General features: G+C 42.2%; 1 protein-coding gene across 1 annotated transcript in view; it reads left to right on the forward strand.

The window, feature by feature from the left end:
• Nucleotides 1-1,099: 1,099 nt before the first annotated feature.
• The window catches only part of LOC126281746 (UDP-glucosyltransferase 2-like), an 81,420-nt gene continuing 60,523 nt past the window's right edge, over nucleotides 1,100-21,996 (forward strand). The window contains exons 1-2 of the mRNA XM_049980932.1: nucleotides 1,100-1,173; nucleotides 13,815-13,996. Coding sequence (XP_049836889.1) covers nucleotides 13,823-13,996 — 174 coding nt within the window. The 5' untranslated portion in view covers nucleotides 1,100-1,173; nucleotides 13,815-13,822. The remainder of the gene's footprint in view (nucleotides 1,174-13,814; nucleotides 13,997-21,996) is intronic.

The following is a 21,996-nucleotide window of genomic DNA, read 5'->3' on the forward strand; positions in this document are numbered from 1 at the left end:
TCACATAGTGTAGTTGTTTCGTTTCCTTTGCGCAATGTAGGTTCTCTCAGTTTCTTTATTTTACCAGGGCCCTATGGCAGAGAAGAAACTCTGGTGTGTTTTAGGTTACGTTCCTATACATGTCGACATTACCGTTTTTTATATAGAGTTATGGTTTTTCGAACAGCTCGCACTGATAAAGTCTACTGAGAGTGCAATTATTGGTTTGCTTATTTATTTGTTTGTGAATGAGATCGGTTTTCAAGCACACACGATTCTTTTGAATTTCATGTAAGGGATGTAGGTTTGAGCTCAGGAGCACATTTAGGCCGTCGGTTCAAATTTCCAGATTTGTATTTACGATAACATACAAACAAGTAAAGGCTACTCACTTACAAGGACTCACCACAGTTTCAGCCTAGAAGTTTGTGGATTCTAAGTACAGCTCTGCCTCATCGGGAAAAAGCTACTGATAAGCATTTCTTCCACCACCAGGACTCGAACCGTTTAATTCCGGATAGATGGCCACGCCACTAACGTAAGTTAGCTACCCAACCCATGGAGACATAGCAGAAATAACATGATATAGCGTCTGGCTTGAAATACTTCAGGCGACAAGGTCAGTGCTGAACGGATGTCTCCACTCCCAGAGAGTGTAGCACAGCAATGCAAGCTGTTTGACAACTCTAGATTGATGGCAGGTTGGCGGCGAATTCTCTTGGTGTTATCTCTCGCTTAAGATACGTACGCCAACGTGACTTTGCTGGAGTGCGTCTTTATGGGAAGAAAATGATTGCACAATTGTGTTCTATGTCTGCTATGGAAGTCATGCGCTAGACTACCAGATGGAGTTCTACATCGCTAATGACCTTGCCGTCGATGGAATGTTAAATCCTAGCATTCCCTCCCTTTTTTTACTTTTACTAAATAATTTGTTGGAGAAGTGGGAGGCCACATTTAGCTAAGGCGTACGGCCGTCTCGCTAAAACCGGTCACTGACAAAAGTTTCCCGTCAGTGTAGTGGCATTGGCGCAGTCACTATTGCACAACATCGCGTAGCAGCGCCAGAGGCTGAGATTACGTAATCCTCGCGTGGCAGCAGCTTCCACGCGTTATTGGCGCCTGCGAGAGCGTGTTAGCCCACTGCTAGGACCGCTTTCGGCCGGTTAGCGCGGAAGATACTTCTACGGACAGGTAGGTCGTAGATTATCGCGAAAGAATGTGCTCGTATTTTTGGCCAATATTTGTATTTTGTATGGAAGGCAGTTTAAGTGGTACGGCTGACTTACCGCCGAAACTGGTGTTAACAACCTACAGTACCACGAATCTGGGTACAGGCTTTTATTCATTAGTGGTTTTTCAATATTTCTGGAGATAATTGGTTGTAATTATTCTGCTGCACTGCATACTTAGAACTGTCAAGTGCTGAAGAGAGACACTGTGGCTTTAGCGATTACTACACAGCTTTGATTAGTTTAGTTGCCAGTATATCTACGGGAAATTACATCGGTTTTTATTTCTTGTCGCGATGGCTGTTTCGCCGCTGCTTTTCGGTCATGCCAGATGTGAGCCTTATAAGAAATTGTAGAAATGGAATCACCAACTCTCCTATGTCGCTACTTCGCACAGTTCTTATCCAGCTACAGAACGAGACAATTGGAAGGTGCTGTTCAGAAGATATCCCCACCCTCACGGACTCTTACGGATTTATGGACAGCCATGCAGGATTCATGGTGTGAATCCTCCAGCGGTATTTCAGATATTAGTCAAGTCCATGCCACGTCGTGTTGCGGCACCTCTGCGTGTTCGAGACGGCCCTACACCATATTAGACAGGTGTACCAGTTTCTTTGGCTCTTCAGTGTAGGTGTAGAATATTAATACAGTTGTTTCATTTAAAAAGATTTCAGAGTAAGCACATAAAAATTCAGATGCATTACTTTTTGAGCGAGCCTTGGCAGTATTTCTCTATTTCCGAAAAGCATTTGACTCTGTACCACACCCATGTTTGTTATCGAAAGCACCACCTTATCGGTTATCAAGTGAAATTTGTGACTCGACTGAGGATTTCTTGTTAGGGAGAGTGCAAGATATTTTCTTGAATGCAGAGCAATCGACAGGTTTAGAAATAATGTTGGCTGTGACGCAGGGAGGTGTTTTGGGACGCTTGCTCTCATGTTGTGTGTTAATGACTTTGCAGACCCGTGGGAGAGTGTCTCACAGATGCTGAAGAAATTGAACTTTCAGTCACCTGAAGATAGACGCAAACTATCCAGAGGAAGCCTACTAAATAGCAAGGCTTTTTGCAGATGATGACGTTATCTATAGCGACCTACCGTCTGAAAGGAGATGAAAAATGTTCGGTCGGAGACTGATAAGATTTCAAAGTTGTGCAAAGATTGGTAACTTACTTTAAATGTTCACAAATGCAGAATTGTACACTTCAAAAAACGAGAAATCGTATTATCCTACGACTACAGCATCAACGATTCACAGTTGAAATCGGCCAACTCGTACAGGTAGCTGGGTGTAACACTTTGTACAGAAACAGAACGACCACGTAGGCTCAGCACAGATAATGCAGATGGCACACTCCAGTTTGTTGGCAGAATACTAGGGAAATGCAACGAGCGTACAAAGGAGGTACCTCACTAATCGCTCGTGGGACCCATCCTAAAATATTGCTGCAGTGTGTGGAACCTCTATCAGATAGGTCTATCAAGGGATATTGAACGTATACAGGGAAGTGCTGCACGAATAGTCACAGGTTTGTTTGATCCGTGAAAGAGTGCCTCGGAGATGCTGAATTAACGGAACCTGCAGCAACTTGAAGGTAGATGTATACTCTGCACAGAAAGCCTACCTGAAGAATTCAAGAACCAGCTTTAAACGCATCCCTCCAGCAGGGCTCTTGAGGACAAGATTAGATTAATTACTGCACGGAGATATTTAGACAATCTTCCTTCCGCGCTCATACGTCAATGGAACGGGAAGAAGCCCTAATATCGGTAAAAGGGGAACTGACACGCGCTTCGCAGTAGTTTCCAGAGTATGGATGTATATTCACATCTAGATCCTCCAATTTCTTACTCCCAAATGGATTTCGTAGATACCGTTCGTGACTCGAGTGGCAACTGTGTCTCATTAGTTTGACCTAACGGCACACTGTTTTATTTTTCACGAATGCATAAGATCAAATTTGGATTTGAGATGAGTGGAGAGATTGTCTATTTTACAATAATTCGTTATATTATTCGTATGAGTCCATACGGTAGCTGTTCAGGGGATGGTGCGTGGGTACACTTTATCTTTGTGTAATGCAATCGTCGTGGAGCGGAAAAGAAGAAAACTCTTCTTCAAAGAAGGGCCAGGAAACGAAGCAAAATGTGATTTATGTCGACAGTTACATCCAGTCAGAGGATAGTCCACAATAAATCTGAATAAAACATTTGCTAACGAAACACCGATATACCGGTGACTGTGTATTTCAATCTGAGCTGCAACATCTTCCACAAGTTTCTATACTATCACTTGCATCGTTACGTCGTCGAGTCAACAATGTAAAATTGTACAGGAAACAGATACCAGCCCGCGTGTTGTGCAATGAGGAATCCCTTCCAAAAAAAGTTAGTACAGATACACTTCTGAGGCTTCGTAAAAATACGTAGAATGTGGTACGGAAAAAACGACGTAGTCCTGAAATTTACAGCAAAAGATCTGCAGCATTTTTCTGTTGTGTAGTATTCAGGTATTACTGAATTACAACACAGAACCTGGCACCCAATTACACAATACCATCGTGATATTGGTTCACTTGACACTGAGTTGATGTCGATATGCCATTTTCCGCCACTTTATTTTAACAAATCGTACCAAAACGGTGCATTGTTTGGATGTCTTAATGCAGCCGCGGCTTGAGACTGTTTTTTTTTTTTTTTTTTTTTTTTTTTTTTTGTTTCCGTCGTACCCAAGCTACGATACGATAAACACCTTGCAGGGCAGTTTATCTTAAGAACTATGAAATCATATCTGATATCAAAAAATAATTTTAACTACGGTAGTTGACATCGCAAAATAATAGTCTAGCTCAAATTTATCTGCAACTTCCGCTCCGCCAACTCTCGCGCTATTCATTTGTAAACAAACATCAAAGAGCTCCTTACCCAACGGCAACAGCATGTTTGACTTGCTTTGTACATTATGACGTCCAACTACGAAAGCAAACGATTAACGTATACTTTGTACCGGTTATATGTCTCTACAATGCCGAATACAATGTTACTTTTAAAGCCCTAGACGGCGGCCCCTCAGCCTCTGTACAGAAAATGTTTTACTTTCTTCCTTACTTTGTGAGACTCGTGATTCGTCTTAGTTTTCAGTGCCGACAATATGGGCGTCTGATGATTTCGTGTATTCTATATGGTAGGGCAGCCAAATTATTTTCGGGGAACACCAGGACACAATCAGCTGTGCTCGAATGGTCTCGCGTCCCTCTTCCAAAAGTACCCAGGTTCTTCAATTTTTTTAATTTTTAGTTTTAATGTTTTGTTAAGCCGCTGATCGCCTACTTTCTATTAGTAGAAAGTATAAAAACGAGTTTATTTATTATAAGTCTCAGCAGCCTATATTTGCTACAAAAAAATCACATATCCACTTTACAGATATTAAATGCACCACGCATACAATTATTATGCATCCCAACACCCCATCGTCGTCTTTATCACCGTTTTCATTACGCCAACTCTCTGACTTGAGTCCAAATAAAAATTCTGTTTACTTTACTTGTTAAGTATATGTGTTTCTAGTTTTATCTAGTATTGTTGCAAACTCTTTATGTTTCAAGGTTGATATTTGTCTTCCGTTTACGTATTTGGGCATCAGTTTTTGTAAGTCATCCACAAACTGTGGAGAAATAATAAATTATGTTCTCCCTCTATGTGACTCGAAGAAAATGTTGGCCTCCCAGACTCCAATGAAGAATGTTACTTTAAAGAACAGTTCATAGCAACCTATTGGAAACTTCATCATTGTAAAATTTCTGAAATGTACATTGTTGCCACGCACATCACCTTTTCGTTTTGTAGTGAGGTCGGTAATACTCTTAAAGCTTCTGAAGTCCTCAGCGTCTATTGTACAAACTGTAATGCTGAAACCACGGGTTAACCACGAGGTTATTGTGGGGACACTCCTTCAAGAGCTCCCTCTTCAAGAGTTTCTAGCTTTCATTAAGAAATGGGCTTCTGTACAGCAGCTGGACGTTCTTACAGCAATGAAAATTGGAGCTTTGGGCCCTTGTGGAAGTGAATATCAGAAAATCGGCGCGAGACAGCTTTCCACAAATTTTATATACACAGCGCATGGGTACAGCACTGACAAAGCGGGTTCACCGTAAGATCAACAGATGTCAGGAGCATGCATACGCGGAACAATCTCAAAATCGACATCTGTGTGGATTAGACCCTTCTGGTTTTCAGTGTCTTAAATGTATTGTGATTTTTCAAAATATTATAGCCATGGAATTTTTACTAAAATAAAATTAACGTAAGCTTTAAATATTACTAAGCTCTTGTAGATGGGAAAAGGTAATTTTTCATTGCTCCCAGCCCTCTTGATCATGTCTTTATGGCAAAATTACAGCCGATTTAGTTGTTGTACAGGATCTGTAGGAAGGCTTGCCTGAAGAGATTCCACTTCCATTCTGTTCCTTCGATCAGTCCATTGCATATTTATGAATGTAAATATTCTTTCTACATTGGCGCTGTGGGAAGGTATTGCAAACAAGTACCTTGCAATGGTTATCATCTCAGAGTGCTGCCAAAGATGGCCACAGCTTTTAAAAAATCTAACCCACTTGGCATGACACTACAATGGTGCTTCATTTTCTTCATTTCACATGTGAAGATTTTTTTCGACCAAATTTGTGAGTGTAATGAATTGATCAAAGAGAAAATGAGTCATCGATTTCAATTTTCCCCCTTCAAATGTCTTTTCAACACTTTCCCATTTTGGCACACTCTTCAGTTACACTGTCAATAGTCTAATAGTGAATAAGAGAAGTGCTCAACTTCCTCACATAGTCTATGAATGAGTAGTACAGTCTGTCAATTTCTTTAAAGCCCTTTCCTGCTGATTGCGTTACTCCTGTTCTTAAGAGAATGTTTTTAACATTAAAATAAAAGAACTGCTGCTGGTTTCTCTTAGTTACAGGAGAATTTTTCACGTCGTCTTTTACCCTTCTTACACTTTTCGTGTTTCCCTCAGTTTCTTTTATTCCATGCTACAAAATGCTAAGATGGTTGTGAATTAACCGTAAGTCTTCTTCACTTAAGGGAGTCCTGAAAATTTTAACCATTATTTTTGGGGCTTTGTATTGATTTAGGGAAAAATCTTTTAAGATTTCAAACAGCCTTATGACTCGTTCAACTGCTGGAAATAATGTTAACCAGCGAGTTTTTGAGTGACACATTACATTCATACAGGAAGTTCGGAAATTCCAGTTACAGACTTCTAGGACTTGTAGAGCGGAGTGAGTACTTAATATCTGGAATAGAAACCCACGTCTGGGAAAGTCATCCAACGGCGAAGATGTAGGCACTGGCGCCTGTAAATGTATCCATATACAGATTGATTCCGTTTTGATGTTAAAAACTCTCTAGGATGATGGAGAAGGATAAATGTATCAATCTGAGGTAAGGGTCCCTGTACCGGAAACGAACGAGTAGGAAGTTATAAGCGAAAACCTTTCTGATGCCTCTAACAGTGAAATACAGCGACTGGTACAATTGTTGCTAAGATTGTTGGCTAGGCAGCTTGCAAGGGTGGTGTTATGGACCGGAATGAGGAAAAAATTTTCAGTAAAAATGGTCTCCAAAATGCATCCCAAAGGACCTATGAGCAATATTTTCACATTCGCTATTGTGAAACACATCTCTATTAAAGAAGTGCTCATAGCTCTTAAGGTACGCGCTTTAGATCCCGTGATTACTAGACTTTTTTTCTTGTTTTGATCAATACTATCAAATCTGAAAGTTGCCTACCTCAAAATCTTAGCAACAACATTACGAGTAGATGCACTCCACTGTCAGAAGTATCAGAACGCTTTTCACTTATAACTTTAGACTCGTTCATTTCTGGTACAGGGTACCTTACCTCAAATTGATACTTTTATCCTTTTCCATCGTCCTAGACAGTTTCTAACATCATCACGGAATCAGTCTGTATATAGATACATTTACAGGCGCCAGCGCCTATAACTTTCACGCTCTGGAGTGGCGCTCAATAACATTGCCGCACATCGATTCCTATTCAAAATATTATATACTCACTCCTCTCTACAAGTCCTAGAAGTCTGTAACAGCAACTTCCGAACACCTTGCATATTCAGTCCCTACTCAATCGCGGAAGTCCTTAAACCTCTCTGTTCAAACTGTGTATACACGGTGGTCCATTGATCGCGACCAGGCCAAGTATCTCACGAAAAAACTACAAGAACGAAAATTGTCTGCTTGAAGGGGGTAACCAGATGGCGCTATGGTTGGCCCGCTAGATGGCGCTGCCATAGGTCTAACGCATATCAACAGCGTTTTTTTTTTTTTTTAATAGGAACCCCCATTTTTTTATTACATACTCGTGTAGTACGTAAAGAGATTTGAACGCGCACGGAGACTTTCCGGCGGGCGTTTTTCCCGCGAACCATATGCTACTGGAACAGGAAAGGGAGGTAATGACAGTGGCACGTAAAGTGCCCTCCGCCACACACCGTCGGGTGGCTTGCGGAGTATAAATATAGATGTAGATGTAGAATGTTTTAGTTGGACCACTTTTTTCGCTGTGTGATAGATGGCGCTTTAATAGTCGCAAATATATGGCTCGCCATTTTAGACGAATAATTGGTAAGACGTAGTTTTTTTAAATTAAAATACAGCACGTAGGTACGTTTGAACATTTTATTTCGGTTGTTCCAATGTGATACATGTGCCTTCGTGAACTTATTATTTCTGAGAACGCATGCTTCTAAAGCGTGATTACCTCTAACTACCACAATAATACAATACATGCTCAAAATGATGTCCGTCAACCTCAACGCATTTGGCAATACGTGCAACGGCATTCCTCTCAACAGCGAGTAGTTCGCCTTCCGTAATGTTCGCACATGCATTGACAATGCGCTAACGCATGTGGTCAGGCGTTGTCGGTGGATAACGATAGAAAATTTCCCTCAACTTTCCCCACAGAAAGAAATTCGGGGGCGTCAGATCCGGTGAACATGCGGGTCATGGTGTGGTGCTTCGACGACGAATCCACCTGTCATGAAATATGCTATTCAATACCGCTTCAACCGCACGCGAGCTATGTGTCGGACATCCATCATGTTAAAAGTACATCGCCGTTCTGTCATACAGTAAAACATCTTGTAGTAACCTCGGTAGAACATTACGTAGGAAATCAGCATATATTGCACCATTTAGATTGCCATCGATAAAATGGGGGCCAATTATCCTTCCTCCCATAATGCCCCACCATACATTAACAAGGTCGCTGATGTTCCACTTGTCGCAGCCATCGTGGATTTTCCGTTGCCCAATAGTGCATATTATGCCAGTTTACGTTACCGCTGTTTGTGAATGACGCTTCTTCGCTAAATAGAATGCGTACAAAAAATCTGTGATCGTCCCGTAATTTCTCTTGTGCCCAGTGATAGAACTGTACATGACGTTCAAAGTCGTCGCCATGCAATGCCTTATGCACAGAAATATGGTACGGGTGCAATCGATGTTGATGTAGCATTCTCAACACCGACGTTTTTGAGATTCCTGATTTTCACGTAGTTTGTCTGCTACTGGTGTGCGGATTAGCCGCGACAGCATCTAAAACACCTATTTGGGCATCATCATTTGTTGCAGGTCGTGGTTGAAGTTTCACATGTGGCTGTTCACTTCCTATTTCCTTAAATAATGTAATTATCCGGCGAACGGTCCGGACACTTGGATAATGTCGTCCAGGATACAGAGCAACATACATAACACACGCCCGTTGACATTTTGATCACAATAGCCATACATCAACACGATATCGATCTCTTCCCCAATTGGTAAACGGTCCATTTTAACACGGGTAATGTATCACGATGCAAATACCGCCCGCACTGGCGGAATGTCACGTGATACCACGTACTTATGCGTTTGTGACTATTACAGCGCCGTCTGTCACAAAGCGAAAAATGTGGTCCTACTAAAACATTCATATTTCTTTACGTACTACACGAATATGTTATAAAAATGGGGGTTCCTATTTTAAAAAACGCAGTTGATATCCGTTTGACATATGGCAGCGCCATCTAGGGGGTCAACCATAGCGCCATCTGGTTTCCCCCTTCAAGCTAGACGAGTTTCGTGCTTCGTAGTTTTTTAATTTGATGCTTATTACGTGAAATATTTGGCCCGGTCACTATCAATGGACCACCCTGTACAGAAAAATACGAGAATATCTTCACAGTGGTAGTTTCAAAATCACAGCTCAAACAATCAGTCTATGTCTGCGCCCAGTTGTGTAAAACTTGTGCAGGGCATCGTGTCCCTTCTATGTGTTAAAGGAGTGTTTCTTTAATTTGTTAAATATACTGCATTCATCTTATCTCTTTAACCCACCAAAGTTGTTGTTCATCTTGTCTACACAAAATTCCAAACATTTATTTTCTTCAATATCAAACATTTGAACAGGATTCATGAGAAAAGTAGAAATTTCGTCAAATTTTTAATTTTGGGGGGAACTCACCTTCAAAACTGATTTCCTTTATTAATATCGAACAACTGAACAACAAACCAAAATATTTTAGCATCTTTATGATCGCTGGCATCAGTGGATATTCCGTAGGAAGAAAGCTTTTTTCTTATGTTCTCGGGGCTTTCCATCAAACTCCGGGGTGCAAGAACTCCTCTTATTAAGACTGACACTTTAATTCTTTCCGAACTAAACTTTTTTGCAGTAGAAGAATCATAAAACATAACGCCATTAACCTTACTCGTAAAGTCAGTAGATGTAAAGATCTGATGATGTTTTACCTTACGACACGCCAGTGTAAACTCGGCTGATCGAAGTTTAGTGCCATCACGTAACTGAGGTTCTTTTTTTTTTTTTTTTTAAAAAAAAGGAGAATTTTACTATAGCTCGTTGCACTAAATTTGTTAATGTGTTTCTTTGACTTAGCGTGATCAACTATGTCACTCATACTAGTAAAACAGTTATATACCGAACACTCTTCTTCGTAATCAGAGTGACCTATCTTGATAACATTCCTCTCCTTAAATAAGTTTCACAGAATTTGCAGGTTCGTTTCGGCATTGCCTGTTGCAATCCAGTGGCAACAATAAGACTAGTATGAGGTGCCACCGTTACAGCTTGTCTGACATAATATCAAGAACTATAGTATTCTGATAATGACTGTCGTAGCCGGCCGCGGTGGTCTCGCGGTTCTAGGCGCGCAGTCCGGAACCGTGCGACTGCTACGGTCGCAGGTTCGAATCCTGCCTCGGGCATGGATGTGTGTGATGTCCTTAGGTTAGTTAGGTTTAAGTAGTTCTAAGTTCTAGGGGACTGATGACCACAGCAGTTGAGTCCCATAGTGCTCAGAGCCATTTGAACCATTTGACTGTCGTAATCGGCACAACAGTGGGACTGTTTTCATAACTCTTCTCGAGTTGTATTGCCTGCAACTGTTACAACAGTACGATGGAATGAATAACTGTTTCACTGTATCAATATTGATACTGTGGGACTATGGAGATTCGTGAAAATACCGTAAAATGGATTAATTTTTTGTGTCGTCTAACGATTAATCGAGTGAAATCTCTAAAAACTTACAGAATATCATAAAGTACACACTAAGACAAAAAAGGACGACGACGCAACATGATGGAATTGTCCGAATGGGAAGGAAATCAGTAGATGTGCTGTAAATATACGGACAAATAAACGGCTACAATTCCAGAGAAATTGAATGATTCATTGAGGAAAAGTTCTTCACAAATTGAGCTTCTCAATAACACGTTGGTCATCATCTGCCCCTTATGCAAGTAGCTATTCCGCTTGGCATTGATCGATACAGTTGCTGGATGTCGTCCTCAGGGATGTGGTGCCAGACTGCCTCCAATTGGCGTGTTCGATCGTCAAAATCCCCACCCGGTTGGAGGGCCCTGTCCATAATGCCACAAACGTTCTCCATTGGTTAGAGATCCGGCGACCTTTCTGGCCAAGGTACGGTTTGGCAATCTCGAAGACAACTAGATGAAACTCTCGTCGAGTGCGGGCAGGCAACGTTGGGCTGTAACAGTGCACCAAATGAAGTACTGCAAAGAAAGGAAATGGTACCCCAGACCATGACCTCTCGTTGTCGGGCCGTATGGTGGGCGCTAGTCTGCTTGGTAACTTGGTATCCAATCACTGCCAAGGGCGTCTGCGGACGGGTCTCCGCTACACACACACACACACACACACACACACACACACACACACACAAAGTCCGTGAGGAGGAAAATCTCGAACTCGGTCAGGAGTCGATGGGGTCGTAGTGATACCCCATGATTATCAGACTGACAGTCAAGCCATATGGATTGACTCAACAGAGCTGCAACGTTTTCTCTGGTACCTGGATTCGGCTAGTGTTTTACACAAGTGTGAGCAGCTGCAGAACCTAGTGGCAGGCGACTCTTGACATGCTGAAAACGTCGTGCGAGATGTTGAAAACAGGCCTGTGACAGTTTTTACTTATTCCACTATCGCCTCGATAGTGATACACTAGCGTTCGAGCACCAAGGCCACAAATTCTCTTGCGATCCGCGGTTTTTCGTTGAGAGATGCTGTGCCACTTCGTTATTCATATTTGTCTGTCCACATTCTAGCTTCTAAGCCCACGTAACCACCCTCATATACAGTATGACGGGTAAATGTTACACACCGAGCGAGGTAGCGTAGTGGTTAGCACACTGGACTCGGATTCGGGAGGACGACGGTACAATCCCGTGTCAGGACATCCTGATTTAGGTTTTCCTGATTTCCTTAAATCGCTTCAGGTAAATGCCGGGATGGTTACTTTGAAATGGTACGCCGACATCCTTTCCCATTCTTCCCTAATCCCATGGCACCGATGACCTCGTTTTTGGTCTCTTCCACAAAATCAACCCAATCTGATGGGCGTGGCGATAGTCCGCTCCAAAAGAAGTATACGAAGTTGTTACAGTACACTTCCGTCTATATCAGCATCAATTATTACAGCGTTGTTCCGCTTCAAACGCAGAAAACGAACCATCGCTTGATACTCGGCTTTATCAATGCACGGCTCGTATTGGCTCCCATAGTGGCAATCAGCAAAATTTCTGCGCAGGAATTTGAAAATCTACCAGGATTGCAGACTTTCAGCTGTAGACAAACAAAAAATTAGTTACGTAATTTTTCCTAGGCGATGTTTGAAATTTTTCTGACTACTCCTAGAATTTTCTGATATTAATTCTGTATGTTTCCCTTTCCTTCAACCACCTTCTTTTTTATTAGACTATACTAGATGAGAGCCCGGAGTTGCCCGAAAACGCATTTATTTCAGTCTTCTATTAGTGCATCTCCTTCTTCCACCCCTCTCTGTCTATCTCCTTCTTCCCCTCTTCCCCACTGGCCACCTTCTCCACCCCTCTCCCTCTACACCTCCTCCTCATGCCGCTCTCATTGTTCATCTCATTTTAATCGCCCCCCCCCCCCCTCCCTCCACTCACTCTCTATCTGCTCATCCCCATTCTCGATGTCCACCTGCTTCGTTTCCTCTATCGATCTCCTCGACTCCCCTCTGTCTGTCCATTTCCCCTTCCCCTGTCTCTGTCCACCACCTCCTTCCCCCCTACTTGTGTCCACCTCCTCTTTCCCCCTCTCTGTCTGCCCATCTCCTCCATCCTTTCCCTCTCCACGTTATCACCCCCACCCCAATAGGATGAAAAAGATTTGCATTTGTGAAGCAGTAAATTAATATCATTATCGTTTCAGATCTGAGGATGGTTCTAGAGAAACCGAAACCGGTCATGTGAATAAACATTTTTGCAATCAAGATGGATTATAATTAACATTGTATTCCCATGGTTCCTTTGACTTAAAAGCCGTAGATATCGATTTCTTGTGCACCTGTCGAACTTGTATGGCCCGTGCTGTGTAAGTTCTCTTAGAATCGATTTCGTGTCCACACCACATCATCTTGACTACGGTGTACACATCGAACAACTTTCCTGCCAAGACAGCCAACGTGAGGATACGGATTCGTTCATTGGTCGCAACTGTCCTTCGTGGCATGATGGATATAAACTCTACTGTTCACAGATGTCTCTAATGTCTCCCCACTGGTTCTCCACTTCCAGCTGAAATACTGGAATCCATTCGAGCGGTGTGTTCTACATGTAGGTAGTGCCACACTGTATGTGTGTTTACAAACATCAGGAATGTCCTTCAAATCGGTACAGGAACAGTCACAACAGCATCACACCTGCTCTATACATCGGGGTGGGGCAACACTATTATTGATATGTGTAGTCTGTTTAGGATATATTGCTCTTGGAATGGAGACTCAAGACTGATAGCTGGATCCCTCATCCTGATTTGTGTGTTTATTATGGTCCCTATGATTTCATATTAATGTAATAAATGAACGAAGTAAGTAAGTAAATAAATACCATATGAAGATACCATGAGAACTGAAAGTCGTGGAACAAAACTAATTGCCATGTGCAGTTATGTGAGATTTTTCTGTGAAGCGATTGTTCGCGATTATATGTAATTTTTCCAAACGGCATGATTCTGTTGCAGCGACAGCCATGCTTCGACTTGTTGGATGTATGCTGACATTGGTTGCTGGTGCATCGGCCGCCAAGATTCTTATCATCGCTCCAACACCGTCCTTCAGTCATCAGCTGCCATTCCACATATTGTCCAAAGCGCTGCTTCAAAGGGACCATGTTATTACCTTCATTACCACCGACCCAATGGAGGTATGGACAAAGAAACATAATTTAAAAATAAGGTGATGTCCACATACACTGAGGAGCCAAAATATTATGACCACCTGTTTAATAGCGTGTTGGTCCACTTTTCAAACAGAATACAGCAGCGATTCTGCTTGGCGTGCATTCGACAAGTCCCTGGTAAATTTACGGATGTATGCGACACCGTATGACACAGCTTGGCTCAGGCAATTCCCATAAATAACAGGTCACTGTGTGCGCAGCTGACTCCCGATATGTGTTCCAGCGGGTACAGATCAGAAGTATTTGCTTGCCAAGAAATGGACGTCAGTTTACTATCATGCCCTTCAAACCACTGCTGCACGGTTCTGGCCTTGTTAAACGAACAGTTTTCCTGCTGGAAGATTGTAATGTTTCTGGCTTAATCATATTAGGCTCAAAGAAGTTCCCAGAGCAGTGGAGATGCAAGAAGTATGTAGATGCCGAAATGTGGGGTGTGGTACCTGTTACAGATGTTAGATTCGGTACCATTCCCGGGAGAAAGACTGCCTGCATAAAGCTACTGCTCTGTGATTGGCTGCTGTGTTCGGAGCAAGGGAGCCAAAACTTTAAAGTATATTTATTATTACTAGTTAAACTACTCATTGGAATGACTTCACTTTTGAATATAAATATCTCTCAACAGCTGAATATCAATCAGTTATTTTAGAATTATTAAAAACAATTTAAAACAAAAACAAAAGACTGACGAAATTGCAGACGAAGCACTTCGGAAGCGTTCGGGTCATGTCTTTTCTGGTATGGTGCACGAAGTGTTTCGGGCTGTTCGTCACTCTGGATTCGGCAGTCGAGAAGAACAGACATGTTGTCTGTCGTAGGATGTGTTTCCAATTTTTTATTTAAGTTCCTGTTCGTCACTCTGGATTAGGCAGTCGAGAAGAACAGACATGTTGTCTGTCGTAGGATGTGTTTCCAATTTTTATTTAAGTTCCTGTTCGTCACTCTGGATTAGGCAGTCGAGAAGAACAGACATGTTGTCTGTCGTAGGACGTGTTTCCAATTTTTATTTAAGTTCCTGTTCGTCACTCTGGATTAGGCAGTCGTGATGTACAGTCATGTTGTCCGTGGCAGGATGTGTTTTCCAGTATTCAGTATTAAAAGGTTCACTCCGATAGTCATGAGGCACAGACACGTGCCACAAATAGTGTAAAGATACAGTTTCGTAAACATTGTGTTTGATCATGTACTTTGCTGTGTCAGAAGGTGTTGTATCAAGATCAAGTAGTCTTATCGTGTGGCTATATTAAAATACGCGAGTGGCATCCCAAAGAAGTGATACATTATTTCAGAACAGAACCTCGCTAAAAAGTCAGTTCCAGCCTCAATATACAGAGCCTACGACCTATGAGCTGTTTTCTGCGATGGGAACATCAACTTGAAGACAGCAGGTTAGTGAACTATAACAGAACCTTCGTATTCCACACAGGGCAGTGGAAACAACTAGGCGCCTCACGTGTACTGCATGCACAGAACAAATGTGCTCAGTGACACGTCATCTGCTGTAATGCAGAGTAGGTAGAGGAGGATGGCCGTTATTAACATCAACAATCAATTCATTCTTCCTTTCTTGTCGTAAGATGTCATCGCTGTAGAGGAAGACATTAAGTGTGAAGCGATGCAGTTGGTCGTCAATAACGTTCGCGTAATCCACAGCTGTCACGGTACCTTCGATTACTACCACATGCCTCACGCAAGCCCAACTCAAACTGTCCCCACTGCATAATTCTGCCCTCACTAGCCTGCATCTGTGGCACGGCGCATGTTTAAAGCGGCCTTTCACCTGAATGACGGCGTGTAAGAACAAAACCATCGATTTGGTGTAACAAGAATGCGGTTGATTCGACAGGCGACACGTGTCTATTGATCCACGGTAAAAGCTCAGTGATGCTGTGCCCACTGCAATCGTAATTGACGATGTCACTGGATCAACACGGGAAAAAGTAGTGGTCGCGTGCTGTGAAGCTCCATGTTTAACAATTGTCTTTGAACGGTTTGCTACGAAAGACATGTGCCTGCACCAGCATTGTATTCTCCCGTCAGATCTGCCACAGATCGCTGCCTGTCCTGCTTTACCCATCAGGCAATCGGGGGATTGATGTCGATCTTGATCTCCACGCTTTGTGATGGGACGTGGGCCGGCCAGGGTGGCCGAGCGGTTCTAGGCGCTACAGTCTGGAACCGCGAGACCGCTACGGTCCCAGGTTCGAATCCTGCCTCGGGCATGGGTGTGTGTGATGTCCTTATGTTGGTTAGGTCTAAGTAGTTCTAAGTTCTAGGGGACTGATGACCTCAGAAGTTAAGTCCCATAGTGCTCAGAGCCATTTGAACCATTTTGATGAGATGTGGACGTGCAATATCAAGTGGCCCAGTCGTTTTTTCATCATTCTTCAATAATTTTCAGCAGGTTCTCACGACAGTAGTACCCGAAAACCCGTCCCTGCTTCACCATTTCAGAAATTCTCAGGGCAGTAAGAACCTGACCTTTATCAAAGTCGCTTATACCGGTGGGTTTCCGTATTTGCTCTCCGGATCTTCGCTTTAGCGACTACCCATTTGTCTCTGTTCCAGTAATATTCTCCCATTACCGCCTTACATGACCGCAACGCTACGACAAGGCATTCAATCTCGCGGTGGGCATGGTTATAACGTTTTGGGCCTTCAGTATAATAGCATACACAAGATGTGTGCTGAATAACACGATCTTCCTGGTATTACGGGAGTGGGGACTTCAAAAAGTAAGTTACGCTAAGACCATTGCGCAAAAAATGTGTCTCATTGTGAGATCAGAAGAGATGTTCTAGGTTTCGAACAGAGGCAGTTTTCCTGAGATATCGGTAACAGTTACCTCAGTGTGCGAGTGAACTTTAACTGGAAACGTACTCCAAAGTTGAAATACGGGTGACAGTAACATTATTGCGGTCAAAACACAAAATCACCGTGAAATTCTGGCCGTGAATAGACCAAATGCAACGTCGCGTCCAGGCGTAGTGAAATGGTTTCAACATTTTGACGAAGACCGCACCGACAGGGTTCAAGTTGGTCACCAAGGAAGGCCATCGATGTCGTCGGTAGACGACAATGTCCAAGCAATCGAGGAAATTATTTTGCAAAGACGATGACGATCACACAGTGACACTCGAACGTCTCCACGACCAAGGAGTGGGTTACTATCGTGGAGGAATTTAACGATTGGTAGAAAATTCCGTCCGTTCTTTAAAGATTTCGTGACTACGTTGAAACATAGTGTCATGTGCCTGTAACACTTCGAAGCGTAGCACAGCATTCAGTAAGATACATGGTCTGTTATAATAATGTGTAATTTACTTTCTGAAGTCCTGTCGTAACACCTTGTGTCTAGGGCATTCTATCTGGCTTACTGACGGAGAAAGCCAGCGTTGCCAGGATATTTACTTCCACTCTTCTATTAGTCCATTTCCTCCTCCCTCTCTCCCTGATCATCTATTCCCCTGTCCTCCCTGTGTCCATCTACTTGTCTCCTACATCTCTGTTCATGTACTCCTCTTCTCTTTCTCTGAAAGCTTGTTCCATTGGTAACACACGCTTCACTGAACTCATTTCCAACTGGATGGAGCCAGTGAATAAAAAGTGACAGAAAGAGTGAAATTACATATGCGCTGCCTAGTGTTGTTAAACTGCGGTAGGCTATTGTAGACTATTGAAATCAAGCGAAGCCTACAGCGGTTTTCCTAATAGCTTTCGTCAGTTAAGACTGTAACCGAGTTATCCGTATGTTTGGTGCGTTGCATACCAATTGGGCGTTGTCTAATTTCGATCACTTCGTTTGCGTATGCAGTCAGTCTCTTACTAGGATCCCCTAGAAACCAGAATCGGTTAACCACCTAGAATTTTTTTTATATATAAATTTCTTTTTACTCCAATTTGATTAAGTACTTAAATTTTCGTTCCAAATTTCTCTTTGGTGTCCCTCACAGCTTACACAGTCTACAGATTGAACAAACATTTGGACAGTCTACAACTCTGCCTCGTTCCCTCCTCTGTAACTGCTTCCCTTTTCATGACCTTCGAGCTAGTTTTTTTTAATTTTTTTTTCAGGCACCAGGCTTCTGATACCTTAACAGATTTCCTATCATCCTGTCCCTTTTTTCTTGTCAGCCTTTTCCACTTACTCCTTTCCTTTCCTATTCCGCGCAAAACCTCGTCATTTCTTACCTTAATCGGTCCACCTAATTATCAACTTTCGTCTGTAGCACCACATCTCAAATGCTTCGATTATCTTCTCTTCCGGTTTTACTACTGGTCATGTTTCACTACCATACAATACATTCTCAGAAAATTCTTTCTCAAATTAAGGCCTCTGTCTGATACTAATAGCCTTTCTTGGCCAGGAATACCCTTTTTGCCTCCTTGCTCCGTCCATCATTGGATATTTGGTTGCCTAGACGTAGAAATACTTAACTTTATCTCTTTCTTGACCATCAATCCTGATGATAAGTTTCTCACTGTTCTCATTTCTCCTAGTTCTCATTACTTTCATTTTTCTTCGTTTTACGCTCAACCCATATTCTGTATTCATTAGAGTGTTCATTCCATTCAGCAGATCACGCAATTCTTCACTTTCTCTGAGGGTAACAATGTCATTATCGAATCGTATCATTGATATCCTTTCTCCCTGAGTTTCCATCGACGCGCAAGTCGCCGAAGTGGCGTCAAATCGAAAGACTTGCACCCGGCGAACGGTCTACCCGACGAGAGGCCCTAGTCACATCACACGACATTTACATTTCTTTCTTTCTCTGTGCATTTCCTCCTGCCCCACTGTCTGTTCATCTCCTCGTCTTCCATCTCTCAGCTTGTCTCATCCTCTCCCTGTCTCTGGCCATCTCCGCCTCTTTCCTTTATCCCGTTCATCTCGTTCTCCCCCTCCTCTCTCTCCATTTCCCCTCCCCTCACTCCTCTCCTCCCATCTGTGCCTATCTCCTCCTTCCTCCTCGCTGTCTGTCCATCTCCTCGTCCTCCCTTCTCTCTGCACGGGATCACACTCACCTCAACAGCTGACTGGTGGTTCTTGTGGCTACAATATTTATTTCCAGATTGTAACTAACACATGTAGCAAATTTGCTTGAAATCGTTGCAGGGGTGGATTTGGTCACGTACGCACGTATGAAACATTTCTCACATACATTTAACATATTTCACGCATATTTGTGCATATTTCTCCTGTATATCCAGCGAATTTCGGTGATTAAAATCGTTCCAGGGATGGCTTTGGTCACATACGCACATGTGAAACATATCTCACATGCATTTAACATATTTCACACATATTTTTACATATTTCACCTGCATATCCAGCGAATTTCGCCCTGATGTTTCATTTTCACGCAGTTTTTTGTTTATGACGTCGTATCTTCTGAACTATGTGTTGTACAGTGATATAAATTTGCAGGTACACTCAGTGTTATAGGTGCCTATGCCTTTGAAATTTCTGTGAACACTGTGAGTAGTAAAGCAGTAATAAATTAAAGTATCAGGCATGAGGCGGCAGTTTCTCATGCATCTCAGTGTTTATGATATCATAACTATGTGTCGTGCAATGATTATTTTTCTAGTACATTCAGCAGAAAATGGGGACACAGTCTGTGAAAAGTGTTGTGAATAGAGTTCATGCCAACGAAGTAATAAATTTAAACGTCTTGCATGATGTGGTAGTTTTCCACTCAGTCATTTTTGACACCATATATGCTGAAGTAATTGTTGCAGAATGATGTAATTTTTATGGTATTCGGTGATATATGAGAATATTGTTGCAAAAATGTGTCACGAATAAAGTTAGCAGTAAAGAAGTAATAAACTAAAACGTCATGCTTCGTGTGACAAACTTTTTTCCTTTTATCATTTTGTGGGGGTCTTCAGCGAGAAAAAGTTTCGTGAGGGTTTGACATTATGTTTAAACTCTTTTGCAAGTCTCCAAGTGCTGGATAACTGAAGTATGGGTATTATCGTGTCTTGGGCTACACAGTCCCCCCCTCCCAGCCCCTTCCCATCCCCCCCGCCGACCTTACCCCCACCCCTTTGATAGGCAGATGGTTCCTACACCACAATCATTGTTTCCAGGCAGTAAATTATGTGTGTGCTGACTTAGATCGAAATCGGTGCAGTGATTTAGGAGATGTGGGATATACATATACATACATACATATATACATATACAGGGTGTAAATTTTAAGTTGACAAACCAGAGTTAATCGAAAAATAAGCTTCACACGAAAAAATGTGTAGAATCCAAAGTTGATTATTTTCGAGGAGGACATCGGCTGGTGCTAAAATTAGCCCGCCACCCCATCCCCCTGGGGTTGGGGCGGGAGGCAACTTTAAAATTTCGAATGGGAACACCCATTTTTTATTGCAGAATCAGATTCTACATAAAAAACGACGTACATTTTGTCTTAAACATTTGTTTTGATTCTTGGTAGTTGGCATTGTAATTCAAGAAAATACATGTTCTCATTTTTGCGTGAAAAATGGTTACGGATAAAATAAAAACACTTACTTACTTCGTAAATTTTGATTCGCGATAACTAAAACTCTCCATCTCTCCCCAAAGGGTGAGGTTTGAGAGAGAGGAATTAGAGTTTACAAATGTTGAGCCAAATACTGTATTAATTTTTTCCGCAGATTCGGATAAGTTTTGTTTGTTTCGTGGTTATGAGGCCACACAACTTTTAATTATCAAACAAATCATCTGAATAGCTAACTAATTAACAAAATATCCCACTTTTTATATACCCATGACCATTTTCGTGTGAAACTTATTTTTCGAGTTATTCGGGTTTGTCAACTTAAAATTTACACCCTGTATACATACGTATGTACATCCATCACCCATTTTCTACAATTTGTTTGGATTTGTAACACATCGATTTCAAATTTTGTCATTCATTTGCACTATTGTATTGCTGGAAGAGTTCTGCCTGCAGGACGCCTTTCTTGCCTGTAATGTGTTAATTTACCGTTGTGGCCGACATTACTGACATAAAATGAGAGGCAATGATCAGTACTCGCATATTTGGTACATAGATGCTGCTTGTTTGGCACACAGGTTAAAATAGTCACAACTCAGCTATAAATATCTTGGGTAAATGGCATTGCCAAGTCCTTATTTCTAGGTACCACCTTTCTAGGCTCCCAACGAAATTGCATATCTGTAGAGCACCGTCCGAGTTGTACACTGTGTAGGTGTTTAAGAACTTGGAGGCATTGAGTTGCAAGAAATAAATAAGTTCTGCCTCTCACTCTTCTCCTGCCATAGAATTAAATTAGCATCATATGGCAATCTGCTGCCCCTGAACCGTCGAGGCAGCGGCTCCTGTCTGTTACGTCAGGGAATTCAGCTGCCGAGATAGATAAATAAATTGATTAATAAATGGAAAAAGGGGAGACTACAGACCAGTAACAGACGTACAACAACAGCAATTAAATATGAAATATTATTAAAGAAACACAGAAATGCGAGGCAGTCTCGAAAGATAAAGTGGGAATTTGGTAACCCACCATTTTGGACTACATGGTGACACGCAGGCTTGCTGTGGGGTTGCCAAATGTACATGAAAAGAAACACATTACAAACCATGATCCCTTGTCCAGTACCTAGAGAGAAAATAAGATAATCGGAGAATAACCTTGAGAACTTAGACCCGAGAGCTTAGTAATGAGCCACGAGTGAAGATGTAAAACTACAGTGGGTTACCATGGGCTATCGTAGACTACGGACATTTTCCTAGAACTGGTCAGTTAAAATCGTAAGTGCGTTACCTACACATTAGGTGTGTTCCATGCCTATTGGGCGTTACTTCATTTTGATCGCTTTGTTGGCGTATGCGATAAGTGTCTTAGTATATTTCCCTGTAGACTGGAAGCGGTGAACCGTCTACAAACTAGGTGAGGATACACATCAAGGGCTGCGTGACTTAAGAAACATTTTTGTT

This window comes from Schistocerca gregaria, chromosome 7 (genome assembly GCF_023897955.1).
Source record: "Schistocerca gregaria isolate iqSchGreg1 chromosome 7, iqSchGreg1.2, whole genome shotgun sequence".
Lineage (NCBI taxonomy): Eukaryota > Metazoa > Arthropoda > Insecta > Orthoptera > Acrididae > Schistocerca > Schistocerca gregaria.